At 49.4% G+C, this 12,349-nt stretch overlaps 1 protein-coding gene across 9 annotated transcripts in view; it reads right to left on the reverse strand.

Annotated features, from left to right (window-relative positions):
* Nucleotides 1-12,349, reverse strand: part of ATG7 (autophagy related 7) — a 223,788-nt gene that overhangs the window by 89,211 nt on the left and 122,228 nt on the right. For all 9 annotated transcript variants that reach the window (XM_008260431.5, XM_089306667.1, XM_070051102.2 and 6 more), the window contains one exon: nt 1,920-2,042. In XM_008260431.5, coding sequence (XP_008258653.1) covers nt 1,920-2,042 — 123 coding nt within the window. The remainder of the gene's footprint in view (nt 1-1,919; nt 2,043-12,349) is intronic.

Raw genomic sequence — 12,349 nt, forward strand, 5'->3', positions numbered from 1 at the left:
CAACAAAGTTCTATTTGGAGCTTTATTTTTTTTTTTAATTTAAAAATAACTTTCCTTTTTCTAAGACTGGAGTTACAGACCTCAGGAACTGCAAGGGTCAGCAGCGGTGTGGACAGTGTCGCCTGAGGGCTATCCCGGCAACAAGCTGGCCCCCAAGTCTGTCTCCAGGAAGGCAGATGCGGCTTCAGGGGTGTGTGATGAAGAGCATCTATTCACAGAGTATTTTCATACCTGTAAATTCCGCACTGTTTATCTTCCAAATATGTGCCTTGGCTGCAGCTGATCACCGCTATTAGGGAATGCAGGCCTCAGCCTGCCAGAGTTGACTTCCAAAGAAGTTGGAAATGGGAAAATTCAGACTTGTACGTAAAACTCGTAATTTCCAAAGTTGGCTTCCCTCAAAACTTAACACCTGGGGCAGGCCAAGGACGCACAGCCGCACGGTCTTTCTGACTCACAGGCCAGCCAGCTGACCACCTGCGATCTAAGATGTGACGTGCGCCTTAGGATTCCACAACCAGCAATCTCGTTCCGTGAAGAAAGCTCTGGGTTGCCGATGCAGCCACGCTCCCTCCTGCCTCATCTGTTAGTCCCTGTTGCTCTCTCAAACTTCCTCCATCTCCTGAGTCTCCAAAAAGGCCGGCAGTGTTCCTCATCCAGGGTGCAAAGTGCACCAGGCGGAAACAAGCAGTCTGCCCGTTGCCTACCCCGTCCCGCGGCCGCGTCACTCGCAGCATCAGGCAGAACAGCACGGCACAAAGGACTACACAGCGGCCACAATCAGGGCCGAGATCTGCATGCTGGGTGGGACCCCCCACAGTCCTGGGGGGAATGTCCACGTCCTGCACGGAAGCCACTCACCTCCCAGCTCTGAAGGTGAGCGGCACCCCCGGCTCCAACCATTGGCCCCAAGTGCAAAACACCATCTGCTTAATGCCCGCAGGACCCCAAATGGATTACAGAACTGGCTTCCCTTCTGAGCCTGGCACTAGAGAGACACTTACCAGCCCCCCAGCATGCCTGAAAATCACCCAAACCACCCGAAGCTCCATCAAGTGTGGCCCTGGCATTTCCACGGGGCTTCCCTGAACTCAGCGCAACCCTCACCTCCCAGGAGCGAGTGCTTCACCAGGGGCTGGTCTGGCACTGGGCCTGGCCATCTACTCACTGGCGACGCAGGGCCTCGAGCAGGACAGCCTGGAGGGGCTTTATAATGCAACTGTACCGCTCCTGCCACACACGCGAGTCCAGGCTTCCCTCACGTGGCCGGCAGAAATGCCATGCTGGGCCACGTTCCTCCCAGATACCCAACAGGGAGACACCGACTTGTGGCTCGACCACCACTCACCGCACTCCCTTTCCTAAGCATAGCAAACATGTGGCAAGGCCAAATGATAACCCATTTTTAACAGCTCAGTCCTTACAAATAAGTGCAGCGATCCAGCAAATGAAGGTCTACAAGATATTCCAGCCAGGAAACACAGCACACAGCACGGCTCTTGGCTCGCGGTGGGGTTCAGAGCCCGAGCAGACACAAGCGACTGCGACACAGGCCAGGCACGCTCTTGGTGAACGCCACGGCCGAGTCCAGTGTGCGCGCTGACCTGCACTTTGCCACGTGGACACCAGAGCCCAGGCACACGCAGGTCTGCCGCGGGGACAGAGGGGCCTGGAAACCAACACCCCGCACGCCCTTCTGAGAGATTCTGTGCCCTCAGCACCTGCCGAACAGCAAGCTGCACACGAGAGCACCCAGCAAGGCCTCCAGGTGCCTTCTTCTCTGATAAGGAGCAGGCTAAGTCACTAGTAGCTTCTCTAAGGAAAAAAACCGGTTGGTTCCTTCCCTTTCCACGAAGCTGAGTATCAGACAGGCGTCGGACACACTGGTCCTCAGGACAGAGAGCCCGCCCCGTTCTTACCTCGGCCGCCTGGGTCTCCTGGTGCAGCAGGGTCAGACCGGTCAAGTCTTCCAGGAAGGAATGTGACGAATTAAACACCTTTGCTAGGAAACCGAATCCTTCCTGCTCATACTGATCCAGAACCTGCAAAATGTGGACATTGTTTTAAAAAGGAGCTGGAGATTTTAAATGCATATGAAAAAGCTTTTCGTTTCAAATAAGCACTTGTCAAAGATGGCACGACTATGAGAATTGAATACGGCGTGGCAACACAACCCGGAGGACAGCGTTCCAGTTTCCTTTCTGAGGAGGACTATCACGGGCCAGATCAAGGGACGTGTCTCCTCAAGGGACGTGTTGCATGCAGGTTCATCAGATTCTGGAGCACTGGGCTTACGGCTTCTGAAGCTCACTTCTTAGAAAATAAGTAACAACCGAGGAAGGAGCCAAGAAAAACCTTAAAAAGACAGCGGGAAGGAGGAAGACAAAAGGAGTTCTGTTCACCGAGGTGAAATGCGAGCTGTCCAAAGGTTTTTTAAAAAATAACCAAAAAAAAAAAAAAAATAGGGGCCAGCGCTGCATGTAGCAGGTGAAGCCTCTGCCTGCAGCTCTGGCATCCCATAAGGGTGTCAGTTTGTATCCCGGCTGCTCCACTTCCAACCCAGCTCCCTGCTCATGTGCCTGGGAAAGCAGTAGAAGATGGCCCACGTGCTTGGCCCCTGCACCCACACGGGAGACTTGGAAGAAGCTCCTGGCTTCTGGCTCCTGACCAGTGCAGCTCCGGGTGCTGTAGCCATTTGTTGAGTGAACCAGTGGATGGAAGACTTCTCTCTCTGCTCTCTGTAACTCTTTCAAGTAGATAAGTAAATCTTTACAACAATGTTTCAAAAATTAAGTAAAAAATGGGAGAACAACTTTCAGAAGACACTTCGCCAAGGAGGATATCCAACAGAATGACGCAGCAATGGAAACATGGTCCAGGTGACACGTGAGCAGGAAGAGAAAACCGAAGCTGTGCTGAAACGTGACTCAGTCCCTGACACGCGTGAAGTCAAAGAGAAGACATGGGCGCTGACCAGGATGCAGCACAGCCAGGACTCCAGGAGCTGTGCACAAGGAGGCAGCTGCTTTAGTTTACACACTCTCTCCCTGTGACCCAGCAATGCTCCTGCCAGAAACACACACCAGCATATACGTGTACCACAAGCCTACTTCAAACAGCTCATGGGACAACAGGGTACAAAAACTGAAATCTGCTCATGGTTTTCTCATAATGCACAGCTTTTCACAGCCCCTTCCTGTGGGCAATGGAGGACACAAACAGAAGTGGCCACAGTAACACCATCCATGACATCCAGAACAGGAACACGCTCCCATATCCACCAGCAGAAGCAGCCATATTAACACTGTCCATGACACCCCCAACAGGAACACAATCCCATGTCCACCAGCGGAAGCAGCCACAGTAACACCATCCATGACATCCCCAACAGGGACACGCTCCCGTATCCACCAGCAGAAGCAGCCACAGTAATACCATCCATGACACCCCCAACAGGGACACGCTCCCGTATCCACCAACAGAAGAATGAATGCAAGAACCATGGCACGCACATGCACGAAGTGGAACAGTTTGCAAACGAACCACAGCCGTGTCCATCAAACATAATGGTGTACACAGGAGGGAGAAGGAGCATATACTGGGGACTTATACGCTGTGAAGTTTTTAAACATGCATTTGGCGTAGTGATGAGTGTGCACTCGGGATGCCTGCACCTGTGCCAGGGTGCCTGGGTCAAGTCCAATTCTAGCTTCCTGCCTATGCGTACACTGGGAGGTGATAAGTAATGGCTCAAATACTTGCATCCCTGCCACCCACTTGGGGGACATGGATAGAGCTCCTGGCTCTGGCTTCAGTCTGGTTCAATCCCAGCTGGTGCAAGCATCTGGGGAGTGAACCAATGGATGGGACATCATCTCTCTTTCTGTACTTCAAATAAACATTAGAAAGGAAAATAAAGGCCAAGCGAAAATATGCTGTTAACTCTTGTGGCTACCCCTGGACAGACTGCAACTGGAAAGTGAACAAGAACCTTCCAGGGTTGCCTGCTTCTTTGTCACAGTCTTGGTCATGTAATACTTTTTCAGAATTCATCAAGCTGAATGATTAAAACTTGTTCACATTCTGCATACATGTTATCTTTTAATAAAAAGACCAAAATATAGAAGGTCTACAGTCTTGACAAGAGAACAATATGAAAACAATAGCGAGTTCTTAAAAGCAACAGAAAGTGACCAGCACATTGAGGAATCCAATGATCACAGGAACCGTGAACTGTAGAATGTAAACAATGAAATTCTCCCAGAACAAAGACATGGAAAAAGAGATGAGTATTTTAAAAAGATAGCAGAATCGCTTCTCAGCCTTTTGGCTAAGATCAAGTGTAGTAAAAAGATAGCAGAAACTGAAGACAAATCTAAGAAATCAATGACACATGAATAAAAAGATTGGAGAAGCAGTAACATTAGAAACAGAAAAAGCAGTTTTTAAAGGGGTGGGTGTCTGATACATGGTTTGGGGTGCTAGTTGGGAAGCCCATATTCCGTACTGCAGTGCCTGGGTTCAAGTCCCAATTCTGTTTGATTCCAAATTCCCGATGGTGCACACCCTGGGAGACAGCACACATGGCTCAAGGACTTGGGTCCCTACCAGCCTCGTAGGAGGCCTGGATGGAGTTTAGGCTCCTGGCTCTGGCCTGGCCCAGCCTTGGCTGCTACAGGCATTTGGGAGTCAACCAGCAGATGGAAGCTCATTCACTGGCTCTCTCTCTTCCTTCAAAGAAATACATTTGTAAAAATTTCAATCTCTTTCAGAAAACAAAGTACACAAACCCTTCAGGCCAGTGATTCTACTTCTAACACCCTTTACAGAGACCCCACTGTGTGTAAGCACAAGAGTTGGATGTCATGAAGGTGCTCACATAAATACGGCTTTGAGTACTAAGGACTGGAAACAGCTACCCTTTACCAGAGCCTTGTCATGTTACAATGTGTTTACCATCAGTGGCATAGCTCCATCTATTCAAACAATGAGGCACAAGGTGTCTTCCAAAACAGCAATACATTTAAAAAGCAATATCCAGACTACATGTACAACATTTGTGTTTAAAAAAAAAAAACAATCAGTGGGTGGGGGGAGAATAGGAGAAGGAGAGAAGAGGGGACGTGAACACAGGTATATGCTTGCTAAAACCCATATCAGCAGCTCAGGAAGAACACACCCACACACATGCGCACACACACACTCACACACATACAAATACACACAGGCTGGTGTCACACTGTCACCTCTGTATATGCTGTTCTATAGGTTGAGCATTCTCACCTGGAAACACAAATTTCAAAATGTTCCAAAACTCACAGCTTTCTGAACACCAATGCCATGGTCCACGTGGACAATTCCACACTTGACCTTGTAATAGGTCGCACTTAAAACACAAGCACACTACCTTCAGGCTACATGGATAAAGTGTACAGGAAGCAAAGAAATTTTGTGCTTAGATATTTATCTGTCCCCAAGATCTCTCATTATATAAGCGTCTATGCAAATACTTCAAGCTCAAAACGTGTCTGGTCCCGAGCATTTTGCAGAAGGGAATTTTTAGAACCATGCCCTGGCTTTACTCGTATTTAAATAGCAGGAAAATCTTCATCTCGCGGGGTGTTTCCTCCATGTTGCAGAACGAAGTCAGGAGAGGCGGAGACGTGGGAGCCTCCTAGAGGTGGCAGGTGGCAGGCAGCCTCCCTGGGACAGGAAGTGCGAGGCCTGAAAGAGCAGAGCTGTTGCACACAGGGCACAGGGCAGTGGGGTCTCTGGAGTCTGCACAGCGGGCACCAGGTCACCTGCTCCTCCACGGCCGGGGCGTGAGGGAGCTGAGCACTGCCATGGAAGTAGTGCTGAGGTCCCTGGGTCACCTTGGGTGACAGCAACTGACGGGCTAGCCCGAAACAACGGGGAGAGAGAATGCTGAAATGATCTCTGCACAAAGAAACGACAAGGGTCCACAGCAACGGATCTGCCAGCCACCCTGATCTGACCGGCACGTCCTGTGTGCAGGCATCAGTGTCACTCTGTGCCCACAGACTTACCCAAGTACCGTGTGTGCCGGTTAGAAATAAACACGTGTGTAAGAAGGAGACAGGAAAGGTGGGAACTGCCTTTGCTACCTGAGCTTGCAGCCAAGACCTGGCTGGCTGGTAGGAGGGCGGTGGCCCACCCCTCACCTGCCTGGGGTCCCCCACACAGCACTGTCCACTAGCAATCAGGAGGTCACAGAATCTACTCAGGTACAGCGTTTGAAAAGCCAGAGAAATGAAACACACACATTTCAAAAGTGAAGGCACACACACACACACACACACACAAGCCCCAGCTCAGGACAGAAAATACAAGTTTTGGGCAAAGGGCCATGAAGGCCCCTCCTGTGCTTGGGGCCTGGCAAGATGAGAGGAAGAGGAGAGAGCCCAAGCCCGGAGGGCGGGGCTGGTGAGACACAGAAGCTGGGCACTGCCCGGCCAGCAGTGAGCCCCCTACAGGCCGGCGGGGACACAGCCAGAGAGCTGGAGGTCCAGGGCACAAAACCCTAGTCTTGGGTTGATTAGCGCAGGAAATTAATTAGGTAACCCAATGCCTGGGTAAAAACATGTTTAATAAATAATGGAATCCATGTGCCATAACGGGATTCCTGACAAACCAGAGTGTAATCTCAGGAAAAATATGTGTGCAAATTCAATTATTTTTTTGGAAATGACGAACGCACGTGTTCAGTCAACGCTTATTTCTGAGTGAACCCCTGAGCTCAGCCAACGGCCACTTTGCATTTAGTTGCCCGCACAGCAAACCAAGGAACAAGCTTGAAAAATGGGCCAAAACCTTCAGCACAAGCTGGAGTGATTCCTGACCCGAGACTGCAGGAGGTGAGCTGCACTCTGAGCTGTGAGGCACGGGTTTCCAGGGACAACTGCATGCTGCAGAGCCGCCAGCGGGAGCCGGAGCTGCCAGGGCGGCAGCCAGGGCGGCCGCTCCCACCACGGTGCCCGGGCAGCTGGACGCTGGCTGCTCCGCGCCCGGCCTCCGCAGTCGCACAGGGCTGCAGCGTGCTCCGCGTGTGCAGGAAGCTGGTCTGCGGCTCGAGAACAAGCAGTGTATTCCCCCTCGCAAACAGATGACCTCCTTCAGGGGGAAGATGTGCTGAAGACCGTCCAGAAAGCAGCACAGAGGACTGGAGGCAGGGAAAAGCAAAGACACTACCGCAGGAATTCCAGCCACGCCTGTCGTCCTGCAGAGACGCACGGCGCCTCTCCACACCAGTGAATTACGTAACAGCTGATGCTGAGCGGCAGCCACGGTCCGTCTCGAAGACGCCGAGTACTCTGGGAACAGCCAGAGTCTCTAGGGAGACTCAGCGCCCGCTGTGGGTACAGAGATCAGCTCACTGCCTGATCCAGGACTTCTCCCTGCACTGCTGGCCAGGCCAGGTGTTCTTCCTTCGTGACGGCCGCCCCTGGACGGAGGGGTGCGATCCCTGCTGACAACGCCACGGTGGGGCAGTCCTGCTCCACTCAGGCCTTCCGCCGACCCTGCACTCTTCGTGACTTCAAACCTGCCGTCTCCAGCTGGGCCGTCCGGTTTTAGGAACTCTGTGGAAAACGCCTTTCACACGGTCTAAGATCTGACAATAAAAGCCAACCATTTTTATGACATGGGAAACAAAAAGGATGAACAGTTCTTTTTCTTAGTCTTAAACCAGGACAGCCAGAAATGAACACTGCACCTTAAAAAATAAGACAAACCAGCCTGGCGGTGGGTCGCTAGCAGCCTAGTGGTTAAGATGCCCCCATGGGACGGACGCTGTGGCACAGCAGGTGAAGCTACTGCTTCGGACACTGCATCCTGTATCAAAGGGCCTGGGGTGAGACCCAGCTACTCGGGCTTCTCATTCAGCCTCCTGCTAAGTGCCTGAGAGGCCACAGTTGGTGGTTCAAATACCTGGGTTCCTGACAACCACGTCAGTGGGACCAGGAGTTCCTGGTCCGGCCCTGCCTGTTACAGGCATTTGGAGAGTGAACCAGCAGATGGAAGGTATCTCTCACTTGCTTTCTCTCTCTGATGCTCTGCCTTTCAAATAAATAAACCTAACCAAAAAAAAAAAAAAAAAAGGAAGAATTCGGGAAAAAGAACTGCTCTGAAATTCATCTCAGGACTGCTCTTCAAAGGTCGGCCCACAGCAGAAGGCAGACAACCAGGGCCTCACCTCACCTGTGGGGCTTTTCTCAGGCGAGGGAAATGCCGGCCGCAGCCCTCTCTGCGTCCTAAGATGGGGCAGGACTCAGTCTGGAGGCACAGGCTCACCAACAGCCAGACCTGATCCCAAGAACACTTCTCTCCTCACCCTCACCTTAGCTCCACACCACCGAAGGCTACTTGCAGCAGTACCCTGGACCCAGGACAGCCAAGAAAAATTTATCAGGTATACTGAGAGGAGAAAAATAGGGCTGGAAGAGACAGGGCATGCACCAAGACCAGGCAAGGCAAGGATGGCTGAATCACCAGGCAGGGAATTTTATTATGATTATGTTAAGGGTGCTAATACCGGAAATAGATGGGCAATGTAAGCTCAAAAATGCCATAACAGAAGTGAAAGCTTTGATGGGCTGATGAACAGACATGGCCAAGAAAAATGTCTCAGAATCTGAAGACAAATCCACCTCAGAATTAGAAGACACATCACTGGAAACCACCCGAACCGAAAAGCAAACAGAGCAAGACTGAAACAAAACAGAATGTGATACCCACACAAAGTTCAACACAGACAACAGCAGAGAAAGGGATGGAAGACATTCCTGAAACGAGGACTGAGGGTTTCCCCAAATGAAGCTCAGATCCAAGGAACACCAAGAACACCAAGAAAGATAAGGCCAAGTGTTGGGGGGGGGGCACCTGGGCACACAATTTCCAAATTACAAGTGAACACACAGATGAGAGATCTCTGCCTGCCTCCCTTCCTCCCTGCCCTCTAAATAAATAAGAAATGAAAAAATTAAATGAGGATTTTAAAAAATTATTTCCAAATTACTGAAAATCAACTATAAAGAAAAAATCCTGAAACAAGTCAGAGGAAAAAAACAACACTTCAACTATACAGGAACAAAAGAAGAATTACTTCCAATGTCTCAGGAACCACACGAGCAATTAAAGAGTGGAGAGAGAATTATCTGCAACCTAGCGTTCTGCACTCTTGAGGAATGCTATGTATAAGTCAAAGAGAGGGGCTGCCGTGGTGCGGCAGGTGAAGCTGACGCCTGTGACACCAGTCCCGTAATGGGCGCCAGGTCAAGTCTTGACCACTCCACTTCCCATCCAGCTCCCTGCCAACGTGCATGGAGATGCAGCAGAAAACAGGTCAAGTGCTCGGGCCTCGGCTACCCATGCGGGAGACCCAGATGGAGTTCCTAGCTCCTGGCTTCAGCTTGGCCCAGCCCAGCCACTGTAGCTATTTGGGGAGTGAATCAGCAGATAGAAGCTCGCTTTCCAGCTCACTCATACTCTGCCTTTCAAATAAAATCAATCTTTTATAAAAAGTATCATAACCAAATCAAATACGAATTCCTAGAAACACAAAATCTACCAAGACTAAACTACAAAGAAATAGAAAATCTCTATAGATCTATAACCTGTAAAACATGGAATAAATAAAAAATTTCCCAACAACCACAAGCCCTACACCCGATAACTTCACTGGTGAATTCTACCAATTATTTTTAAAGAAAAACTGAAGAGGAAGGAGCATTCTTAACTCATTCCAGAGACAAAGCCAGTACAAGAAAACTATACACCATTATCACTTATAAATAGCAACTAAAAAATCCTCAATAAAACACCAACATTGCATCCTTCCTGAATTCATTTATCATTCCAATCAAGTTTTTGGTAGAATGTTAGAGCTCTCTACATATAAGGTCACCTCTTATATTAAAAGGAGTATACACCGAGACCAAGAAGGATTTAATCCTTGAATACAGGACAGGTGTAAAATACACTAGAATGGTTCAGTGACAGACTTGAGCAGGGTGAAGACTCACCAACCTTCAAAGTCAGTCAGCTGAAATTATCCAGTCTGTAGAACAGAGAGAAATAAAAAAATAAAGAATAAAAAAAAAGAATGAAGAAAAATGACCTGGGCCTGTGAGACGTGACGGGAGCAGACCAGCGTCAGCCTAAGGAAGAGCAGAGAGACAAGGACAGAAAGGGCTTCCGAGATCGTCAATGGCACAAACTCCACAGCTGGTGGGAAAAATTAACCTGTGCATCCAAGCATCTTAACCCCGAACAGGTAAACTCAAAAGAGCTCCTCACCTCAACACCATCATCAAACTGAAAAATGAAGACTAGGAATTTTGTAAGCAAAAATAAGTAAAAGAAAAAAGAGGAGAATCAAAAACTTCTCAGAAAGTAACTTTTTGAAAAAAGATTTATTTATTTATTTGAAGGTCAGAGTTACACACAGAAAGAGAAGGAGAAGCCGAGAGAGGGAGAGGCAGAGAGGGAGGGAGAAAGCGAGGGAGGGAGGTCTTCCATCTGCTGGTTCACTCCCCATTTGGCCACAATGGCTGCAGCTGTGCCGATCCAAAGCCAGGAGCTTCCTCTGGGTCTCCCATGTGGGTGCGGGGGCCTAAGGACTTGGGCCATCTGCTGCTGCTGTCCCAGGCCATAGCAGAGAGCTGGATCAGAAGTGGAGCAGCCGGGACTTGCACCAGCACCCATATGAGACGCTGGCACTGCAGGTGGCAGCTTTACCTGCTATGTCACAGCGGTAGCCCCGAGAAAATAACTATTTAAAAATGGTGGCCTAGGCCGGCGCCACGGCTCACTAGGCTAATCCTCCGCCTGCGGTGCTGACACACCGGGTTCTAGTCCCAGTCAGGGCGCTGGATTCTGTCCCGGTTGCTCCTCTTCCTGTCCAGCTCTCTGCTGTGGCCCGGGAGTGCAGTGGAGGATGGCCCAAGTCCTTGGGCCCTGCACCCCACGGGAGACCAGGAGAAGCACCTGGCTCCTGGCTTTGGATCAGCGTGGCACGCCGGCCGCAGTGGCCATTGGGAGGGTGAACCAACGGCAAAGGAAGACCTTTCTCTCTGTCTCTCTCTCTCACTGTCCACTCTGCCTGTCAAAAAAAAAAAAAAAAAGGTGGGCTGGAAGAACATGGGAGTAAAAGAGGCATGGCACATAGCAAACAAAGAGCTTTCATACTTAGATAGACACAGTCATTCCACAATGCATATACACTTCAAAATATCCTGCTACACAGTAAGTGCACACACATTAAAATTTTATGTCAATTTAAAAAAATAGTTGAAAAAACTGAAAGAAAACAAGTATCTTACTGGTAAACTCAGTACCACTTTATCAATCACTTCATTACATGTAAATAGATCAGACACTCCAGCAGACATGGAGGAATGGATACAAAGCGGGAATTACAAAAAACTAATTTCGGTGCAAAAAATCCTGAAGTCCATGCACAGTTTTCTCATAATGCACATTTCCCCTGTGCTTTTTAAAGACCTTTTTGTATGGATTTCAAAATAATATTTCAGCAAAATAAACCTCGGTATTAGGCCTATTTTCCATGAACTATTTGAAGCATACTTGGATGCTGTCTATAAGAGATGCACTTTAGCTTCACAAACACAAACAGATTAAAAATAAAAGGATGGAGGGGGCTGGTACTGTGTTGCCATGGGTTAAGCCATCATCCCATATCACAGTGGCAGTTCTAGTCCCAGCTACTCTGCTTCCAATCCGATTTCCTGCTAATGTGCCTGGGCAGGCCGGGAATGAGCCCTTGTATCTGGGCCCCTGCCACCCATATGGAAGACGTATGGAGTTCCTGGCCCCTCCTTCAGCCTAGCCCAGACTTGGCTACTGCAGCCATCAGGAGAATGGACCAAAGGATGGATGATATCTCTCTGTGAGTCTCTTTACCTTTCAATAAATAATTAAAGTCCTGGCCTGCAGCACAGGTTTGAGTCTTGGCTGCTCCACTTCCAATCCAGCTCCCTGCTAATGCACCTGGAAAACAGCAGAGGATGGCCCAAATCTTTGGGCCCTTGCACCTATGTGGGAGACCCAGAAGAAGCTCCTGGCTCCTGGCTTCAGATCGGCTCAGCTCTGGATGTTGTGGCCATTTGGGAAATCAACCAGTGGATGCAAGACCTCTCTTTCCGTCTCTATCTCTCTGTAACTCTTTCAAATAAATTTTTAAAAAAATCTTTAAAAAAATGCGAGAGGACTTATTTTGTTTTTAAAGCAGAGATACTGGGAAAAGGTGCAGAGAATCTTCCACTCACTGGTTCACTCCCCAAAAGGCCGCAACAGCCAGGACTGGGCCAAA

The sequence above is a fragment of the Oryctolagus cuniculus genome, chromosome 10 (assembly GCF_051225735.1).
Source record: "Oryctolagus cuniculus isolate XC-2025 breed Fujian yellow rabbit chromosome 10, ASM5122573v1, whole genome shotgun sequence".
Classification (NCBI taxonomy): domain Eukaryota; kingdom Metazoa; phylum Chordata; class Mammalia; order Lagomorpha; family Leporidae; genus Oryctolagus; species Oryctolagus cuniculus.